Source organism: Hylobates moloch, unplaced genomic scaffold (assembly GCF_009828535.3).
Source record: "Hylobates moloch isolate HMO894 unplaced genomic scaffold, HMol_V3 SCAFFOLD_21, whole genome shotgun sequence".
In the NCBI taxonomy this organism is placed as follows: domain Eukaryota; kingdom Metazoa; phylum Chordata; class Mammalia; order Primates; family Hylobatidae; genus Hylobates; species Hylobates moloch.
In genome coordinates, this window is record NW_026652296.1 from 29,024,427 (window position 1) to 29,049,489 (window position 25,063).

At 47.1% G+C, this 25,063-nt stretch overlaps 1 protein-coding gene and 1 long non-coding RNA gene across 12 annotated transcripts in view; one reads left to right on the forward strand and one right to left on the reverse strand.

Moving 5' to 3' along the window:
* BCL2L1 (BCL2 like 1) overlaps positions 1-25,063 on the forward strand; it is a 79,939-nt gene that overhangs the window by 47,608 nt on the left and 7,268 nt on the right. The window contains exon 3 of one of the 11 annotated variants that reach the window (XM_058432720.1): positions 9,085-9,146. The exons of the other annotated variants lie outside the window; for them this stretch is intronic. Within the exon in view, the coding sequence (XP_058288703.1) occupies positions 9,085-9,108 (24 nt within the window). The 3' untranslated portion in view covers positions 9,109-9,146. Of the gene's footprint in view, positions 1-9,084; positions 9,147-25,063 lie in introns of those variants that run through there. 11 annotated transcript variants of the gene reach the window in all.
* Positions 12,327-23,721, reverse strand: LOC131382181 (uncharacterized). The gene is made up of 3 exons (XR_009211433.1): positions 23,557-23,721; positions 19,164-19,291; positions 12,327-12,537 (listed from the first exon to the last, which is right to left on the reverse strand). It is a non-coding gene; the product is annotated as an uncharacterized LOC131382181 (long non-coding RNA).

Below are 25,063 nucleotides of genomic sequence, written 5' to 3' on the forward strand. Positions count from 1 at the left end.
ATCACCAGGCTGGGCACGATGGTTCACGCCTATAATCCCAGCACTTTGGGAGGCCGAGGCAGGCAGATCACTTGAGGTCAGAAGTTTAACACTAGCCTGGCCAACATGGTGAAACCCCATCTCTACTAAAAATACAAAAATTAGCCAGGCATGATGGCATGTGCCTATCATCCCAGTTACTCAGGAGGCTGAGCAGGAAAACTGCTTGAGCCTGGGAGGCGGAGATTGCAGTGAGCTGCGATTGCGCCACTGCAGTCCAGCCTGGGCAACAGAGCAAGACTCCATCTCAAAATAAACAAATAAGTAAGTAAATAAACACATAAATAAATAAGGATCACCAGTAACTAGGTAGATAACAGATTAGAGGAGGGCAAGGGCAAAAGCAGGGAGCTCAGGAAGGAGGCTGCTACAGTTGTCTAGGTGAGAGATGATGGCAGATGTGAGACAGGGAATGAGTAATAGCTGTGCCCTCTCACATCCTACTTCCCAGCCTTTGTCCAGGCAATTTCTCCTGCCAAATAAGAAACAATGGCCAGGTGCGGTGGCTCACGCCTGTAATCCCAGCACTCTGGGAGGCCGAGGCGGGCAGATCACGAGGTCAGGAGATCAAGACCATCCTGGCTAACACAGTGAAACCCCGTCTCTACTAAAAAATACAAAAAATTAGCCGGGTGTGGTGGCGGGCGCCTGTAGTCCCAGCTACTCAGGAGGCTGAGGCAGGAGAATGGCGTGAACCTGGGAGGCGGAGCTTGCAGTGAGCTGAGATCGTGCCATTGCACTCCAGCCTGGGCAACAAAGTGAGACTCTGTCTCAAAAAAAAAAAAAAAAAAAAAAAAAAATCAAAAAAAAAAAAAAAAAAAAAAAAAAAAAGAGCAACAACACATGCTGAGGATTCTGTTCAGTGGTTTCCACTTACCAGTATAGCATCTCATTAATCCTCCCAACAGTTTTATGAGGTATGTTCTAGTGGTATCCACATTCTACAGAGAAGAAAACTGAGACTTTGAGAGGTAAAATCACCTGTTAGGCTGGGCGCGGTGGCTCACGCCTGTAATCGCAGCACTTTGGGAGGCCGAGGCAGGCAGATCACGAGGTCAGGAGATAGAGACCATCCTGGCTAACACAGTGAAACCCCGTCTCTACTAAAAATACAAAAAATTAGCTGGGCGTGGTGGCGGGCACCTGCAGTCCCAGCTACTCGGGAGGCTGAGGCAGGAGAATGGCAGGAACCCGGGAGGTGGAGGTTGCAGTGAGTCGAGATCGTGCCACTGCACTCCAGCCTGGGTAACAGAGTGAGACTCCGTCTAAAAAAAAAAAAAAGTCACCTGTTAAAGATTACACAGCAAACTGCCAGCATCCAAAGCCTGTCCTCTTCCCTCTTCCATTTGTATAGGCTCCTTCCAGCCAACATTCATGTATATTCTATTCAGGCTCCAAAGTCCAGTACCAAGCCAGTCTTTTCCAGGAAGCCTTCCCCAAGCTTATCTAATGGCCTGTCCCTCTATTGAGAACTGATCTACAGAGCTACCATTCATTGAGCACTCCATGGGTGCTAAGTATACTGCTGAATGATTTAAATATGTTATATAATATTCCAAGGAGCCATATACCCTGTGACATCCATTTTACATGTGAAAATAGTGAAGCTAAAATGTAGGCACATGCCATCATGCCTAGCTAATTTTTTTTTTTTTTTTGAGATAGAGTCTTGCTCTGTTGCCCAGGCTGGAGTGGCTTGATCTCGGCTCACTGCAGCCTCCGTCTCCTGGATTCAAGTGATTCTCCTGCCTCAGCCTCCCGAGTAGCTGGGATTACAGTCGCCCACCACCATGCCCAGCAAATTTTTGTATTTTTGGTAGACAGGGTTTGACCACGTTGGCCAGGCTGATCTCGAACTCCTGACCTCAGATCCACCCTCCTCAGCTTCCCAAAGTGCTAGGATTACAGGTGTGAGCCACCGTGCCCGGCCAACTAGCTTATTTTTAAATTTTTAGTAGAGACAAGGTCTCACTGTGTTGTCCAGGCTGGTCTCAAACTCCTGGGCTCAAGCAGTCCTCCCACCTTGACGTCCCAAAATGCTGCGATTACAGGCGTTAGCCAGCAGTGTCTGGCCTCTAATGACGCTTTATTCATGAAAATAAATGCCAAAATGTATACAGTGCATGGGCATATGACTGGGAGACCTTGGTAGGCCAGCAGTGGCAAGGATAGTCACCTAGAAATAAGTGCCCTAGAGTTCACTGAACCTGGGTTTCAACTGCCCAGGCTTACTCCTTCTCAAAACCAGCCCTGTTCCAGCTTTGTGTCCCTGTGTGTGTGCGTGGGTGCAGGCACAAGTAGATGACACAGTGGTGATGCTATGCACCCAGGACATTTCATAATAGGGAAGGACGTTGACCACTGCCATGGGGTACCAAAGGTCATCAGGGCTGTGAAAGCCAAGGACACTCAGGCAACCTTACTCCCCTTTGAGTCTGAGTCATTTCCTGAGGGATATGGGTCATTCATTCATTTGTTCATTAACAAGTATTTATTGCATTCCTGTCATACGTCAGGGACTGAGCTAAAGGTTGGACATACAGTCTGAACAAACCAAAGTCCCTGTTCTCACCCAGTGGACATTCCAGTGTGGGTGACAGATTCTAAGTAAATTAACATGTCATGGCTAGGCACAGTGGCTCTCACCTGTAATTCTAGCACTTTAGGAAGCCGAGGTGGGAGTATTGCTTGAGCCCAGGAGTTGGAGACCAACCTGGGCAACATAGCGACACTCCACCTCTAAAAAATAAATAACATGTGAGGTAGTATTTAGTGCTATAGGGAAAAATAAAGCAGAGAAAAGGCATTAGGGATGGGAAAAGGAAGGGTAGGGTAGTTAGGAAGGCCTCTCTGATAAAGTGACATTGGATCTGAATGCAGTGAGGGCATGATCTGTGCAGATATATGAGGGAATAGTGTTGTAGGCATAGAGAACAGCAAGTCGTAAAACAAGAAAAAGCCAGGTGCAGTGGCTCACGCCTGTAATCCCAACATTTTGGGAGGCCAAGGCAGGAGGATCACTTGATGCTGAGAATTTGAGATCAGCCAGAGCGACAAAGCCAGAGTTTAGCTGGGTGTAGTGGTGCATGTCTGTAGTCCTAGCTACTCGGGACACTGAGGCAGGAAGATGGCTTAAATCCAGGAGTTTGAGGCTGCAGTGAGCTATGATCCTGTCACTCCACTCTAGTCTGGCTGACAGAGCAAGACCTTGTTTCAAAAAATTTAAAAAATAAATCAAGTACAAAAAAAGACTCTCCAACATATTTAAAGTACAGCAAGGTGGCCAGTATGGCCAGAGTAGAGTAAGCCAGTGGTAGGAGTCTGGTCTGAGACGTCACCAGGGGCCAGGTCTTGTAGGGCCACGTGGGACCTTGCTTTAAGGGCAGTGGAAAGGCATGGAGGATTTATAAGCAAAGAAGTGACAGGTTTTAGAAGGATCTCTCTGGTGTGGAGAACAAACTCTATGGGTAAGAGTGGGAGCAGGAGACCAGTGAGAAGTCAGGTGGGTGATAACAGCAGTTTATACCAGGGTGGAGGGGTGGTGGAAGTGGCGAGCAGTGGTCAGAGCTTCGATATAATTTGAAGGTTGGACCAACTGGATTTGCTGATGATTGCTGGATAAGAGGTGAGAGAGAGAGGAGTCCAGGTTTTTGGCTTAAGAAACTGGAAAGTCCTTACTGCCATTTAATAAGGGGAAGATGCCTTAGCTGATAGTGATTTCCTGCTAGGGCTGTGGAGTTGAACTGCCTGTATTCAAGTCCTAGTTTGCTTACTGTTTTGTTTTTGTTGTTGTTTTGAGATTAGGTCTCACTATGTTGCCTGTGCTTGTCTCGAACTCCTGGGCTCAAGTGATCCTCCCGCCTCTATCTTCCTGGGATTATAGGTACATCACCAGGCCCTGCTTACTGTTTGACTTTGGGCAAGTGTTTAACTTTACCAAGCCTTAGTTTCCTTCAATGTAAACCTACTGTCTAGATGAAAGGCAGTTGGGTGCTGTGAAAACTAAATGAGGGTAATTTGTATGAAGGGCTTACGACAATACCTGGCATATGGTAAACCTTCAGTAAGAGTTAGCTCTAATCCTTATTACTATTGTTGGAAGGGAAGAAGTCCCAGGGCCTCAAGGTCCTCTGGAAAGCAGGCAGCACGTCGCACTCCACCTCCACCACCCCCTCAAGGAGCCCACCCTCCAAGAGGCAGCTCAGACACCATCTGTCCAGCAGAGAAAAGCCACAGGGAGACAGCTTTCGGGAGCATTAGATAGATGAGCCCTTCCCAAGAAACCTAATCTCATTCTCAGCAGGTGCTAATCCCACCAACCTCCCTTGGTATCTGAGCCCAGCCCACCCACTTCCTTCCCCACCCCCATCCTGTGTCTTAGACCCTCTTCCCCTTCTCACCAGCTCCAAGCTGCCACCAGCAAACTTCCTTACCAGATGGAGGGGCTCTGACAGAAGCCCACCACCCATCTGACTGGGCCCAGCCTCTCACATGTATCAGGTCACCAAGGGCTACAGGTGCCACCTGTCCAGAAGCCCCCCCTACAGGTGCCAGTTCCTGGGCGTGGTGCTTGATCCAAGCTAGAGCCAGCTGGAGCCAGGAACTCCCACTGTGCCCCAGCTGCTGCCTGCCCTCCCACCCACAGGCAGAGAAACAGGCTTAACCCTTCGGACACTGCATATGTTGAGTTAGTTGTTACAGTTCTGGCTCAGAGTATTGCACTGTTTCAGTACACTTTTTTTTTTTAAGAAATTTATCATAAATACAACAGAGAATATCTAATGCATATGTACAATTTTAAAAATAGCAAAATCATCACCTGTAAACTCATCACCCAGTTTAATTAATAATCAAACATATGTCTGCCTTGCATGATGGCTTATGCCTGTAATCCCAGCACTTGGGAGGCTGAGGTAGGAGGATTGCTTGAGGCCAGAAGTTTGAGACTAGCCTGGGCAACATAGTGAGACCACCATCTCTATAAAAACTAAAATTAAAAAATAGCTGGGCATGGTGGTGCACGCCTATAACTCCAGCTACTCAGAAGGTTGAGTCGGGGAATCACCTGAGCCCAGGAGTTTAAGGCTGCAGTAAGCTATGATCGTGCCACCGTTCTCCAGTATGGGCAACAGAGGGAGACCTTGTCTCTAAAAACAAACAAAAGTAAACATGAGTACCTTAGAGCCCTCTGTGTACCCCTCCCCAATCACAGCTACCCCACCATCCATACTCCTGAGTTCTGTGTTTTGTTTTGTGGTATCTCACCATGTCAACCAGGCTAGAGTGCAGTGGCATGATCATACCTCACTTCAGCCTCAAACCTCTGGGCTTAAGTGATCCTTCTGCCTCAGCCTGCCAAGTAGCTAATTTTTGAATTTTTTTTTTTTTTTTTAAGAGATGGGGTCTCACTATGTTGCCTGGGCTGGTCTAGAACTCCTGGCTTCAAGCGATCCTCCTACCTCAGCTTCTCAAAGCACTGGGATTACAGGTGTGAGCCACCACACCCGGCTACCTTTTTTTTTTTTTTTTTTTTTTTTTTTTTTAGTTTTACTATATATATGTAGGTATATATTCCTAAACCATATAGGATATTCTTCTACATGCTTTTTTTTGTTTTTGTTCTTGTTTTTGTTTTTTCTGAGACAGTCCCACTTTCTCGCCCAGGCTGGAGTGCAATGGCGCGACCTCAGCTCACTGCAACCTCCGCCTCCCCGGTTCAAGCGGTTCTTCTGCCTCAGTCTCTCAAGTAGCTGGGACTACAGGCGCACGCCACCACGCCTGACTAATTTTTTTTTTTTAAGATGGAGTCTCACTCTGTCGCCCAGGCTGTAGTGCAGTGTGGTGCGATCTCGGCTTACTGCAACCTCTGCCGCCCGGGTTCAAGTGATTCTCTTGCCTCAGACTCCCAAGTAGCTGGGATTACAGGCATCTGCCACTGTGCCTGGCTAATTTTTGTAGTTTTAGTAGAGATGGGGTTTCACCATCTTGGCCAGGCTGGTCTTGAACTCCTGACCTCGTGATCCACCAGCCTCGGCCTCCCAAAGTGCTGGGATTACAGCTGTAAGCAACCGCGCCCAGCTGTAAGTTTTGTATTATTAGTAGAGATGGGGTTTCACCACATTGGCCAGGCTGGTCTCAAACTCCTGACCTCGTGATCCGCCTGCCTCAGCCTCCCAAAGTGCTGGGATTACAAGCGTGAGCCACTGCGCCCAGCCTCTGCATACTTTTAAACTTCATTTAGGTATTATACTGTGTTTATCATCTGCAGTTTCCTTTTTTCATTCAAGGTTGAGATCCATCCATGTTACTTGCATAGCATAATTTGTTCATTTTCTTATCCAATTATATGATCATGTCTCAAGCTGTGTATCCATTCTGCTGTCAGTAGTTATTTGGGTTGCTCCCTTGTTTTTACTATTTCAGACAATGCTGTTATGAAAACTGTTTGTGTCTCCTGCACATACACATGTTCAAGAGTTTCTCCCAGGCAGTGGTTCCCAAACTTTAGCTGCTCATCAGAATCACCTGGAAGGTTTGTTAAACCTCAGATTGCTAGGCTCCACCCCCAAAGTGTTTGATTGTGTATGTCAGGGTTGGGGCCCTCAGAATTTGCACTTCTAACAACTTCTCAGCTGATGCTGCCACTCTTGGTCCTTGGATCTCACTGAGAATCATTGTTGTAGGGTTTACACAGAAGTGGAATTGCTTGATCAGAAGGTAATGGCAGATTGTTTTCCTGTGTTTGTATGAATTTACACAGCCACCAACAGCATATGGGTTTTCCATTACTTTACCTCTTTGTTAATACTTGATATGGTCAGACTTAAATTTTTATGGAGCTGGTGGGCGTGAGATGGTATCTTGTGGTTTTAATTTGCATTTCTCAGATTACAAGTGGGGCTGTGAATCTTTTCTTACATCTGTTGGCCATTCATGTTTCCTCTTTGTAAAATGTTCAAGTCCTTGCTCCATTTCCTTTTGATTTGACTTTTTCTTATGGGTTTGTAGGCTTTTTAAATATATTTTGAATACTAATACTTTGTCTATGCATGTTACAAATATAGTCTTTCAGTTCTTCTGCCTCAGCCTCTTGAGTAGCTGGGATTAATTTGTTCGCTGGGCACCACCGCAGCCAGCCTGTTTATTTTATTTTATTTTATTTTTTATTTTGAGACAGAGTCTTGCTCTGTCGCCCAGGCTGGAGTACGGTGGCACGGTCTTGGCTCACTGCAACCTCCACCTCCCAGGTTCAAATGATTCTCCTGCCTCAGCCTTTCGAGAAGCTGGAATTACAGGCTTGCACTACCACACCCAGCTAATTTTTGTATTTTTAGTAGAGACGGGGTTTCACCATGTTGGCCAGGCTGGTCTCGAACTCCTGACCTCAAGTGATCCACCCACCTTGGCCTCCCAAAGTGCTGGGATTACAGGCGTGAGCCTCCGCGCCTGGCCTCCATAGGGTGTTAAAGGCTGTAAATTTGAATTATTTATGACTTAAGTTGTACCTAGAGCTTATTGCATATACTGTATTAATATTTCTTTGTTTTTGTTTTTTTTTTTTTTTGAGACAGAGTCTCGCTCTGTTGCCCAGGCTGGAGTGCAATGGCATGATCTCGGCTCACTGCAACCTCTGCCTTTCGGGTTCAAGCGATTCTCCTGCCTCAGCCTCCCAAATTAGCTGGGATTTCAGGCGTATGCCACCACGCCCGGCTAATTTTTTAAATATTTTTAGTAGAGACGGGGTTTCACCATGTTGGTCAGGCTGGTCTTGAATGCCTGACCTCAGGTGATCCACCCGCCTCGGCCTCCCAAAGTGCTGGGATTACAGGCCTGAGCCACCGTGCCCAGCCTACTGTATTAATATTTCATAATGAACAAAGGTACCCTCTTTGGGAAAAAGTTGGGGCTTTTTTTCCTTTTTTAACTTTTCAATCGATTCTCAAAGCCAGCATGTGGGAGAGAGTTTATCAAAACAGCCAGGTATCATGGCACACACCTGTAATCCCAGCTTCTTGGGAGGCTGAGACATGAGAATCGCTTGAACCCAGGAGACGGAGGTTGCAGTGAGCTGAGATCATGCCATTGCGTTCCAGCCTGGGCAACAGAGTGAGACTGTCTACAAAAAAAAAGAAATACATACTGACCTGTGTGTGGGATTTGCTTCAAAATACTACTGGAGTGAGAGAGTTAGTGGTTGGGGAACAGATGAAATAAGATTGGCGCCAAGTTGATACTTGCTGAAGTTGAATGATGGGTTCGTTTTATTCTGTCTACTTTTGTACATGATTAAATATTCTCATAAGAATAAGTTTAAAATTGGCCAGGTGCAGTGACTCACACCTGTAATCCCAGCAGTTTGGGAGGCCGAGGTGGAAGGATTGCTTGAGCCCAGGAGTTTGAGACAGCCTGGACAACATAGTGAGACCTTGTCTCTCTCAAAAAAAAAAAAAAAAAAAAATTAGTCGTTCACGGTGGTACACACCTGTAGTCCTAGCTACTTGGGAAGCTAAAATAGGAGAATCTCTTCAGTCCAGGAGGTTGAAGCTGCACTGAGTCATGATTATGCCACTGCACTCCAGCCTGGATGAGAGTGAGACCCTGTCACGGGGGGGGAAAAAAGTTAAAAATATCCAAGGACTATTTCCAGGGTTACTTGTGAGGTAGCACATCTTTTCTTTTTTTTTTTTGAGACAGAGTTTCACTCTTGTTGCCCAGGCTGGAGTGCAGTGGCCCGATCTCCGGCTTACCACAACCTCCACCTCCTGGGTTCAAGCAATTCTCCTGCCTCAGCCTCCCAAGCAGCTGGGATTACAAGCATGTGCCACCACACCCGGCTAATTTTTTGTATTTTTAGTAGAGATGGGGTTTCTCCATGTTGGTCAGGGTGGTCTCAAACTCCCAACCTCAAGTGATCCACCCGCCTCAGCCTCCCAAAGTGCTGGGATTACGGGCGTGAGCCACCGCGCCTGGCAGAACATCTTTTCTTAACTTTTTATTAGCCATTTGTATTCTTTCAGAGCCAATTTAGTCTCCATCTACTTTCAGGAGTTCCTGATAAAGTGGTCTTAGCAGGCGTGGAAGAGACTGATTTTAAAGAAAACAGGAGAGGGCGTGGTAAGGAAAGACTGGGGAGGGGATTTTCAGGCTGTTGCCAGTCGTTTTCCTAGAGCCTATTCCTACTGCCTCTAGGATTAAGTTTCCTACCTTCCCCTTTTTCTTCCAAGACCACCATAGGATAATTTTTATTTTCTTTCTTTATTTTTTTATTTTTATTTTTTTTATAGAGACGGGATCTCACTATGTCTCCCAGGCTGGTTTCGAACTCCTGGTCCCAAGCAATCAACCCACCTCAGCCTCCTAAAGTGTTAGTAGGATTACAGGCATGAGCCACCGCACCCAACTTTCTTTATTCCTTCCCTCTTCCCTCCCCTCCCCTCCCCTCCCCTCCCCTTCCCTTCCTCTCCCCTCCCCTCCCCTTCCCTTCCCCTTTCTTCCTTTCCTTTTCTTCTTTAATTATAGAGACAGGGTCTTGCTGTGTTGCCCAGGCTAGTCCTGAACTCCTGGCCTCAAGCAGTCCTCCTGCCTCTGCTTCCGAAAGTACTGAGATTACAGGCATGAGCCACTGTGCCCAGCCAATTTTTATTTTAATGGTATTCTTCTTTCCCTATTATTTTACCTGGACAGACTTAACCCAGAGGATAGAGGAACCTCATCATGGATCCTGGTCCGCTTTTAGCTTAACAGCATCCAAAGACAAAGGGTCAGAGATGGTAGCAACCCTAGTGTGGTTGATTACACAATATTGGTGTTATTTTGTTGTCATAGGATGCAAATATCAGAGTTGTATCTCTTAAGATCTTTCTGTGTCAGTACATAAAAGCTTTCTAAGTTTTTTTAATGCTGCGTGGTATTCTACACAGGGCACTATTCTATACTTTATTTAACCAGTTCCCATTGGTAGACACATTTTTTTTCCAGTCTTTTGCAGTTATAATAGTGACACTCAGTGAATAGCCCTGTATATTTGTCATTTGGCCCATATATGAATACAGTATATCTGGGGGGGATGAATCCCTAAAAGTAGAATTACTGGGGCCAAGGGTATGTGTACTTGGGATTTTAATAGGGATAGTTAGCCTGGGCCCATAGCAGTGGGTACCAGTTTACCAGAATATCTTTTTTCTTAACACCCTTCCACCCAAGTGGAGAGTTTGGTTCAGCATCTTTTTCTTTTTCTTTTTTTTTCTTTTCTTTCTCTTTTTTTTTCTGGAGACAGATTCTTGCTCTGTCAGCCAGGCTGGAATGCAGTGGCACGATCTTGGCTCACTGCAACCTCCACCTCCTGGGTTTAAGCAATTCTTCTGCCTCAGCCTCCCAAGTAGCTGGAACTACAGGTGCCCACCACCTTGCCGGGCTAATTTTTGTATTTTTAGTAGAGACAGGGTTTTGCTGTGTTTGCCAGGCTGGTCTCAAACTCCAGACCTCAGGTGATCCACCCACCTCAGCCTATCAAATTGCTGGGATTTATAGGTGTGAGCCACTGCGCCGGCCATCAGCACATTTCTTGAGTGCCTTCCCGTACCTGGCCCTGGATATAAGATAAACACTTTCATGTATCAAGTGAAATTGTTACTATTTGCCAGGCACCGGCACATTATCTGATAATCCTCATAACCACTCAAAGAGGAAGGCTTTTAGATGAGAAAAGTGAAGCTCAGAAGGGTTAAATAGGGTGCCATGGTCATGGTCCAGCTATTAAGTGGAGAGCTAAGATTAAGCCCAGGTTTCAATCCTCTGACGCTTGTGCTTTTACAGTACACCCTTACCTGCCTCTCAGGAGGAAGAACATAATGGTCTTATTGTCTAATACAGATAATGAATCAGGCTCAGAGAGGGTAACTGGCCACAAAACACCCAGCCTGGAAGCTATGAGGAACCCACATATGTCTGATCGGAGGCCTCTGGTCTACACTGAGCTGCCTGCCTCCCTCCCAGGGAAAGAGTTTGAGAATTTTCTTTTTTTTTTTTTTTTTTTTTTTTTTTGAGACTGAGTCTCTTTCTGTCACCAAGCTGGAGGAGTGCAGTGGCAATCTTGGCTCACTGCAACCTCCGACTCCCGGGTTCAAGCGATTCTCCTGCCTCAGCCTCCCGAGTAGCTGGGATTACAGGCGCATGCCACCACACCCGGCTAATTTTTTTTGTATTTTTAGTAGAGAAGGGGTTTCACCATGTTTGCCAGGATGGTCTCGATCTCCTGACCTCGTGATCCTCCCGCCTTGGCCTCCCAAAGTGCTGGGATTACAGGTGTGAGCCACCGCGCCCGACCGAGAATTTTCTCCATTCAGAGCTTCACTTGCTATAGAGAGCCTAAAGTCACTGGCTCTTAGTGTGCATCTATTGGCCATCAGAGGGTCCTTCAGGGATGACCCATCTGTGCTTAATTTACTAGTGACAGTATAGTTGCTGCTATTTATTGAGTGCCTGCCATGTGCAAGATGCTGTAAGGTACACTGTAGTTTGTTTTATTTTGTTTTGTTTTGTTTTTGTAGAGATGGAGGTCTTGTTGTCTTGACCAGGTTGGTCTCAAACTCCTGGCTTCAAATGATCCTCCTTCCTGGACCTCCCAAAGTTCTGGGATTACAGGTGTGAGCCACCACACTCGGCCAGTGTAGTATTTTTAATCTTCACAATAATCCTTCTTGGGAAACATGTTATTGTCCTCATTGTCCAGATTAGAAAACTGAGTGTAAAGTAAGTTAAATTATAGTCCTAAGGTTGAATGCTAATAAAGACAGAATACAAGCCCAATATATTGGACTCAAAAGCCCTCACTCAACTGTGGTCTCCATGGACTTTCTTTGGCTCTCTCTGCCTTTTTTTACTTTTCCTTATTGCTTGAGGCCCTTTCTGGAAGGTAAGTCTGGATTATCTACTTCACGCTGTTTTAGAGGAGAAGACTGGTGGTTTCCATTTACCCCTTACTCCCTCCGCTCCGTGGCCTTTCAGGGAGAACACTGTGGGTATTGTGCTGGGTGGCCTGGAGGTTCCAAGTAACAGGAATCTAGAAGGATGGACCAGATGTGAACAAAAGAAAGCCTGAGTAGGACACAAAACAGAGAAGTGGGGCTATAACATCTCTAAGATATGACAGCTTGCTACTTCCACTCTCCTTGCCAATGTGGTGAAACCCAGGCTGGAGTCATGAAATAATAGCTTAGGATCATTAACTAAAGTTTGTCTAGTGCTTCCTTGTGTTCACACATTATCTCATTGAGCCTCTGACGATGCTAGGAGGAGGTAAATAGGGTTTTCCTCTTACCTTGGGTGAACTGAGGTCTTCTGACTAAGTCTCAAGTCCTTTCTACCATTTGTGCTGCATCCACATCTCTACTGGGAAGAACACAGGCTCTGCAGTCAGACACACCTGGGTTTGAACCACCTCCATTTTGTGTCTGTTGGATCTTCAGCAAGTGAATTCACCTTTGTGACCATCCATGTCTTCATAAAATAAGAGTTTTAAACACACATGAGGGCCTGGCATATACAAAACATTGAATAAATAGCAGTGATCTTTTTATTGACATCAAAAGGGGGTTGGGGACCCAGAGGCTGTTCTGGCTCCTATGGCATAGCTCTTGGAACCTGTTAATTTTCAAGGACAGGGGTTTGCAAGTCAGAGCAATGTCAAGTAAAGAACAGGTTCTTTGGGAGGCCAGGGTATGCTAATGGGTGAACAATGTAAGGGAGGCATAATAATAATGCCAAAGGCCTCCTAGAGTGCCTGTTTCACTGCACTTTTGGGTCTTTGGTTTATATATGAAGAAAATGAGGTGCCCCCAGAGGGGAAGTGAGTTGCCATTGTTACACAGTAAGTTAATAAATGGCATTGCTGAGATTAGAACTCAGTCTTTTGTCTGCCAAGAAAGCTTACACTCCACTGCTCCCTTGAGGGGAAAAAAAAAAGGCCCAGGGATAGGATCTTAGTGCTTTCGAGCTGGAGAGAAAGCCTTAGAGATCATCTGATCCATACTCCACACTTGTCAGATGAGAAAAGTGAGGCCTGTGGTGCTTAATTGACAGGACCATAGCCAAATAGAGCCACCACAAAACCAGGAGTAAGCTCACGTTTCTTGAACCTGACCATGTGGAACTTTCAAATTGCCTTTTTTCTGTGGGGAACTAGAGCCTCACTGCAAATGTCAGTGGTTTACAATAAGAACAACTGTTTAGTTTGGGGAACTTTTTTCCAAATAGAGTCTTCTTTTTCTCTCTCTCAATTCTTTTTTTTTTTTTTTTTTTTTTTTTTGAGATGGAGTCTTGCTCTGTCACCCAGGCTGGAGTGCAGTGGCACGATCTCGGCTCACTGCAAGCTCCGCCTCCTGGGTTCACACCATTCTCCTGCCTCAGCCTCCCGAGTAGCTGGGACAACAGGCACCCGCCACCACGCCTGGCTAATTTTTTGTATTTTTAATAGAGACGGGGTTTCACCGTGTTAGCCAGGATGGTCTCGATCTCCTGACCTCGTGATCCACCCACCTCGGCCTCCCAAAGTGCTGGGATTACAGGCGTGAGCCACCACGCTTGGCTCTCTTTCTCAATTCTTAATAAAAATATACTGGAAGAAGAAAAACAAAGCTTTAATGGAGGACCTTGGTAGAAAGCAGGTAAAAATTATATAGAGTCTGTCAAATCTAGGGAGGTCCCCAGAGCCAGTAAATTTAGAGGCCAGCCTTCTCACCTATCCCAGCTAGCTTATCGCTTGTCTTGCCCTATTCACAATAGGCCTTCAGAAGGCCCAGCCTTCCCTTGGCAGCTGCATGTGGTGAACACCAACGGAAATCCCTGGTATTTTTCTTTGCATGCGGCCAACCGTGGAGATGTAGGTCAGGCATTGCTGGCCTGGCAGTTACAACATCTCTAGCTTCACCCCCTGCACCTGTAGCTGTGTTCACCAAGCCCCACAAAGATGGGAAATGGATGGTCCCTTAATAGGGTTTGGATCCCCAAGGGCTCATATGGGTGGAGCTGGCTGGGACTGGAGTGAGTTTGGGAGGAGACAGACCATCCAGAATGTGGAGATGAGAAGGGTGGCTCTGGCTCTTTCCTCCTTAATGTCTGATGTCTGGCGTGACTATAGCTGGATTGGTGGTGCTTCTGCTCAGCTCAGCTTAGAGTAATCATCACTGATGGAGGAGACTGGGGAGGTCCCATCCTTCCCCCGGGCTCAGCTGGGTCCCCCGACTTACACCTGAACCCCACGCCTGTCTGGTGTTTACAGGATTGAAGCTGCCACCCTTTGGGACCTATCCTGTTTTCATTTCTGCTCTCAGCTGTCTGGTCTCTGTGGACCTCACTTACAGGTTTGTGCGTGCCTGTCGCCCACAACGCAGCCCCATGAGGCTCTCACAGCCTGGCACACTTATGCGTTTTTGGCCTTTGTTCTCTTCAGCAGAACTGCTAGCTCTATGCCTTGCTAGGGAGGGCTTTCCTGGCCCCTCACATAGATTCTGTTGGTCCAACCTAGCTATACCTTTCCTGAGATTCAGTCTCTTTGTCCACACCCTGGGGGACAGGGCTGTGGTTCCAAGGCATGTTGGGGGGTACCTGTGGGCCATTCTGGACTGGCTTCTGGTCAGCTGGCTGACTCTGCCCTGGGTCTCAAATATCTCCTTTGTAAAGGTGTTAGACCAAGATCTTCAAGGTAACTTAGAGGTGATATGCAGATGGACATTTTCTGTTTTAATAGTCAGTGTATTTTATGTTGATTTCCATCTGGGGCAAATGATACTGTTTATAGGAAGAATAATAAGTTGCCTTTTCATTGCATTTATTTATTTAGAAAATATTTACTGAGTGTCTGCTATCTGCCAACCACTATTCTAGCTACTGGGGATACCTGCCTTCATGAAGTTCACATTCTTTTTTTTTTTTTTTTTGAGATGGAGTTTCACTCTTGTTGCCCAGGCTGGAGTGCAGTGGTGCAGCCTCGGCTCACTGCAACCTCTGACTCCCGGGTTCAAGCAATTATTTTGCCTCAGCCTCCTGAGTAGCTGGGATTACAGGTGCCTGCCACCACGCCCAGCTAATTTTTGTATTTTTAGTAGAGATGGGGTTTCACTATGTTGGCCAGGCTGGTCTCGAACTCCTGATCTCAGGTGATCCACCTGCCTCGGTCTCCCAAAGTGCTGGGATTACAGGCGTGAGCCACTGCGCCCGGCCATCATGAAGTTTACATTCTAAGAGGATAGAGAGTGATTAGGCGGCCGGTGGTAGGCAGCTTTTGGTATGTTTGCCTTTTTAATAAAGGACAATTAAGAAAGGCCTCTGAGGAGGAGGCATATGAGCAGAGATCTGCATGATCTGTCTGAGGGAGGAAACCATGTAACAGTCTATGGAAAAAACATTCCAGACATAAGGAACAAGTACAGAGGCCAAAGGGTGGGAATGATGTGCCTGGCATGTTTGAGGAAGAGCACGGGAGATGAGTGTGGCTAGAACAGAGTAAGCAGAGAAGTGATTGGAAAGGAAAGTTTGTGTGAGCAGTGGTGAGACATTTTGGTTCTTCCTCTGGGTGAGATGGGAAGGCAGTGGAGGGTTTTGAGCAGACAGGAAACTGACTTTGCTGACCCCTCTGGCTGCCATGTGGTGAAGGAACCTTGGAGTCTATAAGAAGCTGGGAGACCAGTAAGGAGGCTGTTAGGACAATACAGGCAAGAAATGATACTGGCTTGGACCAAATAATAGCAGTGGAGGTGGTGGGAAGTAGTGGGACTCTAGATAAATTTGGAATACAGATTCATCAGGATATATTGACAGATGAGTGCTAGAGGGGATTTAAGGATGAGAAAGATGCAGAAAGAACAGGTTTGGGGAAGAAATTAAGGATTTTCAGTACATTTATTTAAATTTATAAAAAGTAAGTAAATTGATAGAATAATGTTAAGTAAGCCAGGCACGGTGGCTCACGGCTATAATCCCAGCACTTTGGGAGGCCAAGGCGAGAGGATAGCTTGAGCTCAGTAGTTCAGGACCAGACTGGGCAACATAGTGAGACCTTATCTTTACAAAAAAAGAAAAAGAAAAAAAATTAGCCAGGCATGGTGATGCACACCTGTAGTCCCACCTAGTCGGGAGGCTGAGGCAGGAGGATTGCTTGAGCCTGGGAGGTTGAGACCTCAGTGAGCCTTGATCACACGATTGCACTCCAGCCTGGGCAACAGAGTGAGACCCTGTCTTGAAAAGAAAAATGTTAAGTAAATAATAACAGAATCACATATAAGGTCAAAACAGTGATGGCTGAAATTGTGGATAGAGTGGACCAAATGTGTCTGTGCTTCCTTCCAGCTCTAAAATCCTGCTTCAGTGATTCAGACCACATAGTCTCCCATTCACAGAGAACAAGAACTTGAAGCTCAGCCTAGAATAAGCAGATAAAGTGACAGGAGAGTAATCCTTTGGGCCAGGCCTACCTCCTGTTAATTTGGAAGGACTTGAGAAGTTCTTGCACATATACTGGCCTTCTGGCATTACCTTATTTATTTATTCATTCATTAACTCAGTCAGTCACTGAGCACCTTCTGCCTAGTAGGCCCTGGACAATGACAGCTCTGATGCTTCTTCCCTCCTAATATAAAGCAAGCTACACTGACCCCCGCTCCCACTGGAGCCTGTCTACTCTGTGGCCTGGCATATGCCTGGCGGTGATGTGTGTGCTGAAAGTGGAATAGCCACAGCCTAGGCAGAGCCCTGCCCTCCCTTTGCTGCACTGTCTCTGTCCATCTCTGCCTTCCTCATCTTATTGCCATCCACACTTCGAGGCCTGGTGAGCAAATGATTTTGCTTCCATGAGAGCAGCAGAAATAGTTGCTTTATCTCTTTCTTCATATAGGTCCTCATGGTTATCAAGCTGGAAAGAAATCCCCAAGGGCCTCTTCTCTCGCCTTTTATAGATGCAAAACAGAGGGCCAAGGGGGTAGGCAGTTCCCACAGTCCACATCTAATTCATCAGCAAATCCTTTCAGCTCTACTTTTATTGATTGATTGATTGATTGATTGAGAACAGGGTCTTGCTGTGTCTTCCAGGCTGAAGTGCAGTGGCGCAGTCATGGCTCACTGCAGCCTCAGCCTCCTGGGCTCCAGCAGTCCTCCCACCTCAGCCTCCAGAATAGCTGGAACATGCCATCACGCCCAGCTACTTTGTGTCATTTTTTTGTAAAAATAGGGTGTTCCCATGTTGCCCAGACTGGTCTGAAACTTTTGGACTCACGCAGTCCTCTCACCTCGGCCTCCCAAGTGCTGGGATTGTAGACATGAGCCACTGCACCTGGCCCAGCCTTACTTTAAAAAATAAATTCTGAAACTGACTGCTTCTCACCAACTTCCCTGGCACCATTGTGGCTAAGCCACCATCATATTTTCCTGATTATCTCACCAGAGCCCTGGAGATCTCCACCCAGCAGCCAGAGGGATGCTATTTAACACCAAGGTCAGGTCGTGTCCTTCCCCTGCTCAAAACCCTGCAGTGCTTTCCCAGGACAAGCCCAAGTCTTTAAATGGCCTACCAGGCCCTACACAATTGGGCCCTTGGCTACCTCCACATCTCATCACCACCAGTCTCCTCACATTCACTGGACCTCAGCCACACTGGCATTTTTCCTGTTCCTGGAGCACCTCAAGCATGTTCCTGCCTCTGGGCCTTTGCACTTGTTCCCACAGCCTTTTCTCAGACCTTTGCAGTGCCTGTTCCCTCACTTCATTCAGGTCTCTGATCAAATTCACCTCCTCAAGAAGTTGTCCCTGACCATGGATTCTAATCTTACCTTCTTCCATGTTTCTCTGTACCCCCTTTCTCACATTTATTCTTTCTTAATGCATCACCATCTGACATGTTTATTGCCTGTCTCTTCCCATTTGATTATAAACTCATACAGGTACGAATTTTCATTCTATTTAGTCACTGATTTATCCCCAGCGCTTAGCACAGTGCCTGACTCTTAGTGGGCACTTAATGAAGATTTGTTGAATGACTTAGTGTCCAAAGCTAGGCAGGGCAGCCTGTCTGGGCCTTCCTACAACTCCATAGGTCAGCCTGTCTTACAAATAGGTCATGTCCCGTCTTAGAAAACTCATCTAATAGCTTCACCAAAGCTACCTGGCATCACTTTGTTTCCAAGATAAAGATCAGACAGAGGGAGGAACTCTCTCTGCAAGTACTGTCCTTGCAGAGCTGGCTTAGGGGAAAGTGGGTTCACCACTGAGTAGCCTCAGCACACTCTTCCCTTTCTCACCCCTCGAGGCACCCAGGAAACCAGGGGGGAATGCTACTTCCATGTACTTAAAGTCATCTCTGACTTCCAAGGCCTAAGAATAGCAGATTGTCAGTAAATATTGGGTAGGTGAACAATATTTATTGTCAGTAAATATTGGGTAGGTAGTAAATATTGGGTGAAGGAAAGAAGGTCTTAGTAAAATCTCTTCATGTATCCTGTTGCACTGGTAAATTTAACATGCTGTGAAGTTGAATGCCCTCACTAGTAACCAGCGACCTCAAGCAAAGTCTCATCACCTCTCTGAATTTTAGTTTCCTCATTGGTAAAATGGGAACAGCACCTACTTGCAAGATTTTGAGAATTCAAACAGTAAATATTAGTTCAGCAAATACTAGCTGTTACTTTTTGTTTGTTTATAGCTACAAATAAGAGAGATGCTATGAGAAGCACAAATGGAGCCACTCATTTTTTAGCTATAAAAAAACAGGCTGGGTGCAGTGGCTAATGCCTGTAATCCCAGCACTTTGGGAGGCTGAGGTAGGTGGATCACTTGAGGCCAGGAGTACGAGACCAGCCTGGCCAACATAGCAAAACCCCATCTCCACTAAAAATACAAAAATTAGCCTACAAAAATACAAAAATTAGTGTGGTGGCACATGCCTATAATCCCAGCTACTCGGGAGGCTGAGGCACAAGAATCGCTTGAACCCAGGAGGCAGAGGTTGCAGTGAGCAGAGATCACACCACTGCACTCCAGCCTGGGCAACAGAGACAGAGTGAGACTTCGTCTCAAATAATAACAATAATAATAATAACAGCAGCAGCAGCAGCAGCTAACATTTACAGAACACTTACCATGGACCATTTAACTCTGCTGCTAGGTCTGTGAAGTAGGTACAGCTGTTTTCGTTTTGCAGCTGGAACACCAGGCTTGGAGGGGGAAAGTGTCTTGCTCCAGGTCCTGCAGCCGGGTAGTCATAGATCTAGGGTTGGAAGCCACACTGTCTCACTCCAGGGTAAGGAGGCCTGAGGCCAGGCTCTGCTCTTTCCCTGTATGAAGCCTTGGAGGTGTCCCTTTACTTCCTCTGGGCCTCAGTTTCTTACCTGCTCAGGGTCGAACCACACATCTCTGTGATGCTCTGAAATTTCTGGTGGTCCACAGGCCACATCAAGTGGGACAGTGAGTTGCTTCCGGGCCTCCTGGTGGTGGTGCTCTGGGTATTGACTGTGAACAGCACACCTCTGGGTGCCCCCTCCCTCGACATCAGGCAAAGTTCCCTAGCCCTCTTCTCACCATCTCAGGCATCTTACTGTTCTGCACCTTAAAGGGGTAATGGACTGGGGCAGAAATGAATAGGGTAGAAAACAAGAAGGAACCCACTCCCTTGTCTGGTGCAGATCAATGTTGGATGCTGTGGAGAAGAGTACGAGGCTGACAGTCAGTGGATGTGGGTTTTGTTTCCCAGTTCCATCACATCACAGAATAGAAGGATATGCAACCCCGTGGGTGCCTTCAGCCCTGAGTTTTTGGTTACATGGGGTGTGAGCATTCATCTGTACAGTGGGGAGGGAAGGGTGTTGCAGGGATTTGCTCCCTTCCCCAAATCCTCCAGAGCTGTTGCCTTCTGCTGTGGAATTCCAAACATTTCCGATCAGATAAAGGTGGCTGAAAATACTCGGGACTTGTCTGGACTAGTTGGAGGCAGTGCTGGGGTGAAGAGGTCAAGGCCACAGGAGCTAGAGCGTGGAAAGATCTAGCCTTGCCCAGGAGTCTGCCTGGTCATAGATGTGCCTATTGCTCTCTTCCCCTGGAATCCTGCAGGTTCAGAGCAATGCCCAGCGGGCTTTGAGGTGGAGAAGGATCAGACTCCTTTGTGGCAACAAGTTCTCCTACTTCAGAATGTTGCTTCTCAATTTACACACTAATTACTGGATCTTTTGGATACCCCTGAGAGAGAGAACCCTGGTAGTCACTCATTTGTCTGCATGAGTTACTTTCATTCTCCTTATGCTGCAGCCCTAGACGGAGCCCTTTGAGATGATTCCCACTTCATTTGACAGTTGGGGAAAGGCCCAGACTTTCCCAGAGTCTCAGACAGGGGAAAGGACTCACCTGCAAATCAGCGATGGAACTGGGAAACAAAACCCACTTCCACTGACTGTCAGCCCAGTACTCTGTTCCCCACAGCATCCAGCACTGATCTGCACCAGACAAGGGAGTCGCCATAGCTTTGGGCGGAGAGGAGGAAGGAGAAGCTGCTTTGGACTATGAAGCACTTGGGGTCAAAGACCTCAGAAAGAAGTCCTAGTCTTTGGAGATTGTGCTACCCCATTCCTGCCTGTTGCCTCAGCACAGTGCAAAAGATGCCTTTTCTAGAGCTTTCCCATAAGCTTCCTGTCCCCCTTCCTTATCCTGAGAGAAAGTGTCTGGAAAATACTGGACACCCTGCATAATCACCTGCTATATTGGGGCCTCTTTCTAGTTTTGCCAGGCAGTGAGGAAAGGGATGAAGAGAGTGGGAACTGGCCTTTCTTCTCTTCCCTCCTCTCTGTCCACCACTCAGCCATACTCTTCAGCACCTTCTCTGGACCTAGCACTGGGCAAGGCCTAGGGGACAGAGCCCATGGTCAGATGGGGGAGGAAGTGAGCAGCTAGGCTCCTTGAGAAAGTGACCTGTGGATTAAGACCTCAGAGATAAGTGGGACAGAGCTTGGCAGAAGCACCAGTGTGGGCAAAGGTCCTGAGTCTGAACAGAACATGGCATGTGAGGAATGAAGCAGCCTGGCCCTAGGTGAAGCTGAGAAAACCCTGCAGGCCCTTGTAGGCCATAGAGAAGGCTCCGAGACACAAGCTGAGCTATGGTCTACTAGTAAGAACAATAAACCAGACATTTACTCAAAGTTAACTATGTGCCATGCACAGTTCTAAGACCTTTACATGTATTAATTTGAATCCTCATGGTATTCTTTTGAAATAAGGACATTTTGGGCCAGGTGCAGTGGCTCACGCCTGTAATCTCAGCACTTTGGGGGGCCGAGGTGGGTGGATCATTTGAGGTCAGGAGTTTGAGACCAGCCTGACCAACATGGTGAAATCCAGTCTCTACTAAAACTACAAAAAAATTAGCCAGGCATGGTGGCGCATGCCTGTAGTCCCAACTACTTGGGAGGCTGAGGCAGAAGAATCACTTGGACATGGGAGGCAGAGGTTGCAGTGAGCCAAGATTATGCCACTGCACTCCAGCCTGGGAGACAGAGTGAGACTCTGTCTCAAAAAAAAAAAAAAAAATTAAATAAGGATTTTTTTTATCCCCATTTTACAGATGAGGTCAAAAGCAAAATATCTTAATCTAGTTTGCAAGACTTATTGGTTCTCTGCCTGCTCTGTGCTCTGGCAGCCCAACTTGGTAGAGAAGTAGAAATTAATTGCCTTCATCCAGATAGCACCTCCATTTCACAAATGAGGCAACTGAAACTTGGAGGAGAGCAGGAGAGCAGCAGAGGAGAGAGAGCAGAACTAAGACCAGCCAGTCAAGGGAGACAGAGGGAGACGAGCATCAGCTCCCTGACAGGGAAGAGTTTTCCAACGGGGCTGTCCAAAGATGAAATGTCCCACCCAGGAAGGAGGGAGCTCTCCATAAGTGCATAAGGAGAGAATGCCCTAGAGATGACTACCAACTCCCATGGGTGTGGACCATCAAGATGAAGCAGACCCACTGTGGGACTTCAGCACTTCACCTTTCTGAACGCTGTCTGTGAAATGGGGGTGTTCGTGGTGAGCTTGAGTATTACATAGAAGGTTGGATGGGCATTCTGTAAGGTCCCTGGAGTCTCCGACTCTGTTCCAAGGGTATTGGTCTTTCTCACCCTGGACACTGGGAGAAGAATGGAGGGCTGTGGCCATCTATTTACGAAAGAATGGGAGTCACCAGGGTTGAAATGAGAGGGTTGAGATGAGGGGAGGCATCGGAATCCCAGGGGATGAGCCCATATGAGCACATAGCAGCCACCCAGGAACGGTTAAATGTTTGGACTCTGGAGACAGACTACCTGTATTCAAATCCCAACTCTACCACTTGTGGCCTCTATGACCTTGGGAGGGTGATTTGTCCTCTCTGCCTCTGTTTCCTTATCTGTAAGCTGGAGAGTAATAACAGCATGTACTCAGTGGGATTATTGTGAGGATTAAGCAAATTCTTACACACAAAGCACTTAGCACCATGCCTGGTACTTAGTAAACATCAGCTGTTTTATCACCATCAGTTCCAGGGAAGGAGGTTATGAGCCCCCACATGAGCATCTCTGCCCCCAGTAAATGCTTTTCTGAATTCTCTGTCTTTGCCCCCAAGCCCATCACCCTGGTTCTGAGCCAGAGAGATGGAGAGCCCACACTCGCACTGCTAGGCCTGATAGCTTTCTCGATTCCCCAGCGGAGGTGTTATCTCCTCCCGGCACAACCGCTTCCTTTTCTGAGAAATGCAAGTGCATCTGTCAGGCACAGCTTCTTAGAACTAATGGTGGGGGAGGAGGTGGAGGAGGAGAGGCTGGCAGCTGAACTGAACGGGTCAGAGTTGGAGGAAGATAAACATGAAGTTTGTTGTGAGGATACCACCAAATATTCCCTATAGCCCAGATGGCTTGAGCCCTCTATGACACCCCCTGATCTCACCACTACTGCTAGGGAGGTCAAGGCAGGAGAAACTGAGGCTCAGAAGCCAAAAGGCTTGCTGTGGCACCCACCCATAGCTGGGCCGGCTGGACTGAGGTGTTGACCCCAACACAGTCTCGCCACCCTTCTCTTTGCCCCTGCCTCCACTGAGCTGCTTCTCCAAGTTGCCCACCTCCAGGCCTATGTTTCCGTGGGGGAGAGGAGAAAGGCCATGTTCTTCTCACATCTCGGGAGCCAACAGCTCCCCTGGGAAAACCAGAGGAAGTGGATTCCAACCACAAACCTCACTTCTTCCGAGTCTCCGCCTGCAACTCCCTGCCAAGAGAGTGATAAGGCCTCTCCATTTGCCCTACCCCCTTCCTACCATCTCCCAGCGATCTTCTAGCAAGGCCATGTTTGTCTATTCACGCATTTATCAGCCTCTCCCTCAGGGAAACTGAGGCCAGGAGCAGAAGGTGACTCTGCAGGTGACTCACAGCCTGCCAATGCAGGGATGTGAGAAGGACAGGACAAGGTACAGTTCTGGTGTCCCTGGCACTTTTCCTGGCTGCTAGTAGCCCCTTCCTCTTCTCCACCTACCTCTTTCCTGAAATAACCAAGCAGGAAGGAAGCAGTGGGCCTGGGCCCTCCATAGTCACCCAAGAGGAAGGAAGGGTTCGTCTGGCACAGGCATGCTTGTTCCTCACTGAAGCCAGGACGGAAGGGTTTCACTTTCCCTCCTGGTCTTCGTCACATCCTTTTCCTGTGGCACCAGTTCCCCTCAGCTGGCAGGAGCCAGTGCTTATTAATTCAGCTGATGGCCTCAGGCTACTTTACCCTCCTTGACAGACCCAGGGCCATGGCCCTGGCCCAGAATATGGGGTTTGCTGCCAAACATACTGGGGCTTAAAAATGGCTTCCTTTTTTTTTTTTTTTGAGACGGAGTCTCATTCTGTCACCCTGGCTGGAGTGCAGTGGTGCAGTCACAGCTCACTGCAGTTTCAACCTCCCAGCCTCAAGCAATTCTCTCACTTCAGTCTCCTGAGTAGCTGGGACTATAGGTGCATGCCAACACGCTCAGCCAAATTTCTAAGATTTTTCTTATAGAGATGGGGTCTCACCATATTGCCCAGGCTGGTCTCGAACTCCTGAGCTCAACCAGTCTGCCCACCTTGTCCTCTCAAAGATGCTGGGATTACAGGTGTGAGCCATCACACCTGGCTGCCACTTATCCACTTTAGCTAGGTCTCAGTATCTCTGAGCCTCAGGTTACCTGGACTTAGAATGAAGGCCTTCTTCAGCCACAGAAGTACATGGACCTGGCCCATGATTGTCCTTTAGAAATTGAGCAGAGTGCTGCATCAACGTTAGGAATAAAGGCACTGGAACCAGATTGCTGGTGTAGGCATCCCAGTTAGGTCACCAGCTCACTACATGGCCTTGAGCAATTCACAAATCATCTGTGGGCCACATGTCCATCAGCTATGTGGGTTAATGGTAGTACCCACTGACAGAGTGTAGAGACAGCTAATGAACTAATGTACGAAAAAAACAAGAAGAGTACCTTACAGGGTATGTGCTCAGGAAGTGTGCGCTGCTGCTGCAGTCACTAAGGAAGTCAGGTTTTCTGTGGGTAGAGATAGCAGGGTCTAAGATGGCAAGATTGGACGTCAGAATGAGTGTGAATGAAGTACTATCTTGGGTAGATTAAAAGGAAAAGAATGGTGTGAGGCCAGAACTCAGACAGATCCCACTCTTGCCGCTTCCTAGATAGGGATCTTGGGTAAATTCTGGAGCCTCCATTTTCACATCTGTAAAATGGGGCTATTGATAAATGTTATGAGGATCAAATGAAAGCATTCATTTGTTCTTCTAAAATAGATTTATTTAGAATGGCATCTGCTATGTTCCAAGAATAGCCCCAGGTTCTAGAGATACAGGTGACAGAGCCACACACAGTCAAGTGGTGGAGACAGGACAAAAAATAATCTCTCAAGTGAATATGATGATTGTACATGTAATTGGGAAATATGTGCATAGAGTGCTTTAGCTCAGTGCCTAGCACAGGTGAAACACTGAAATGTTTGGTAATGGTCAGCTGTCATAA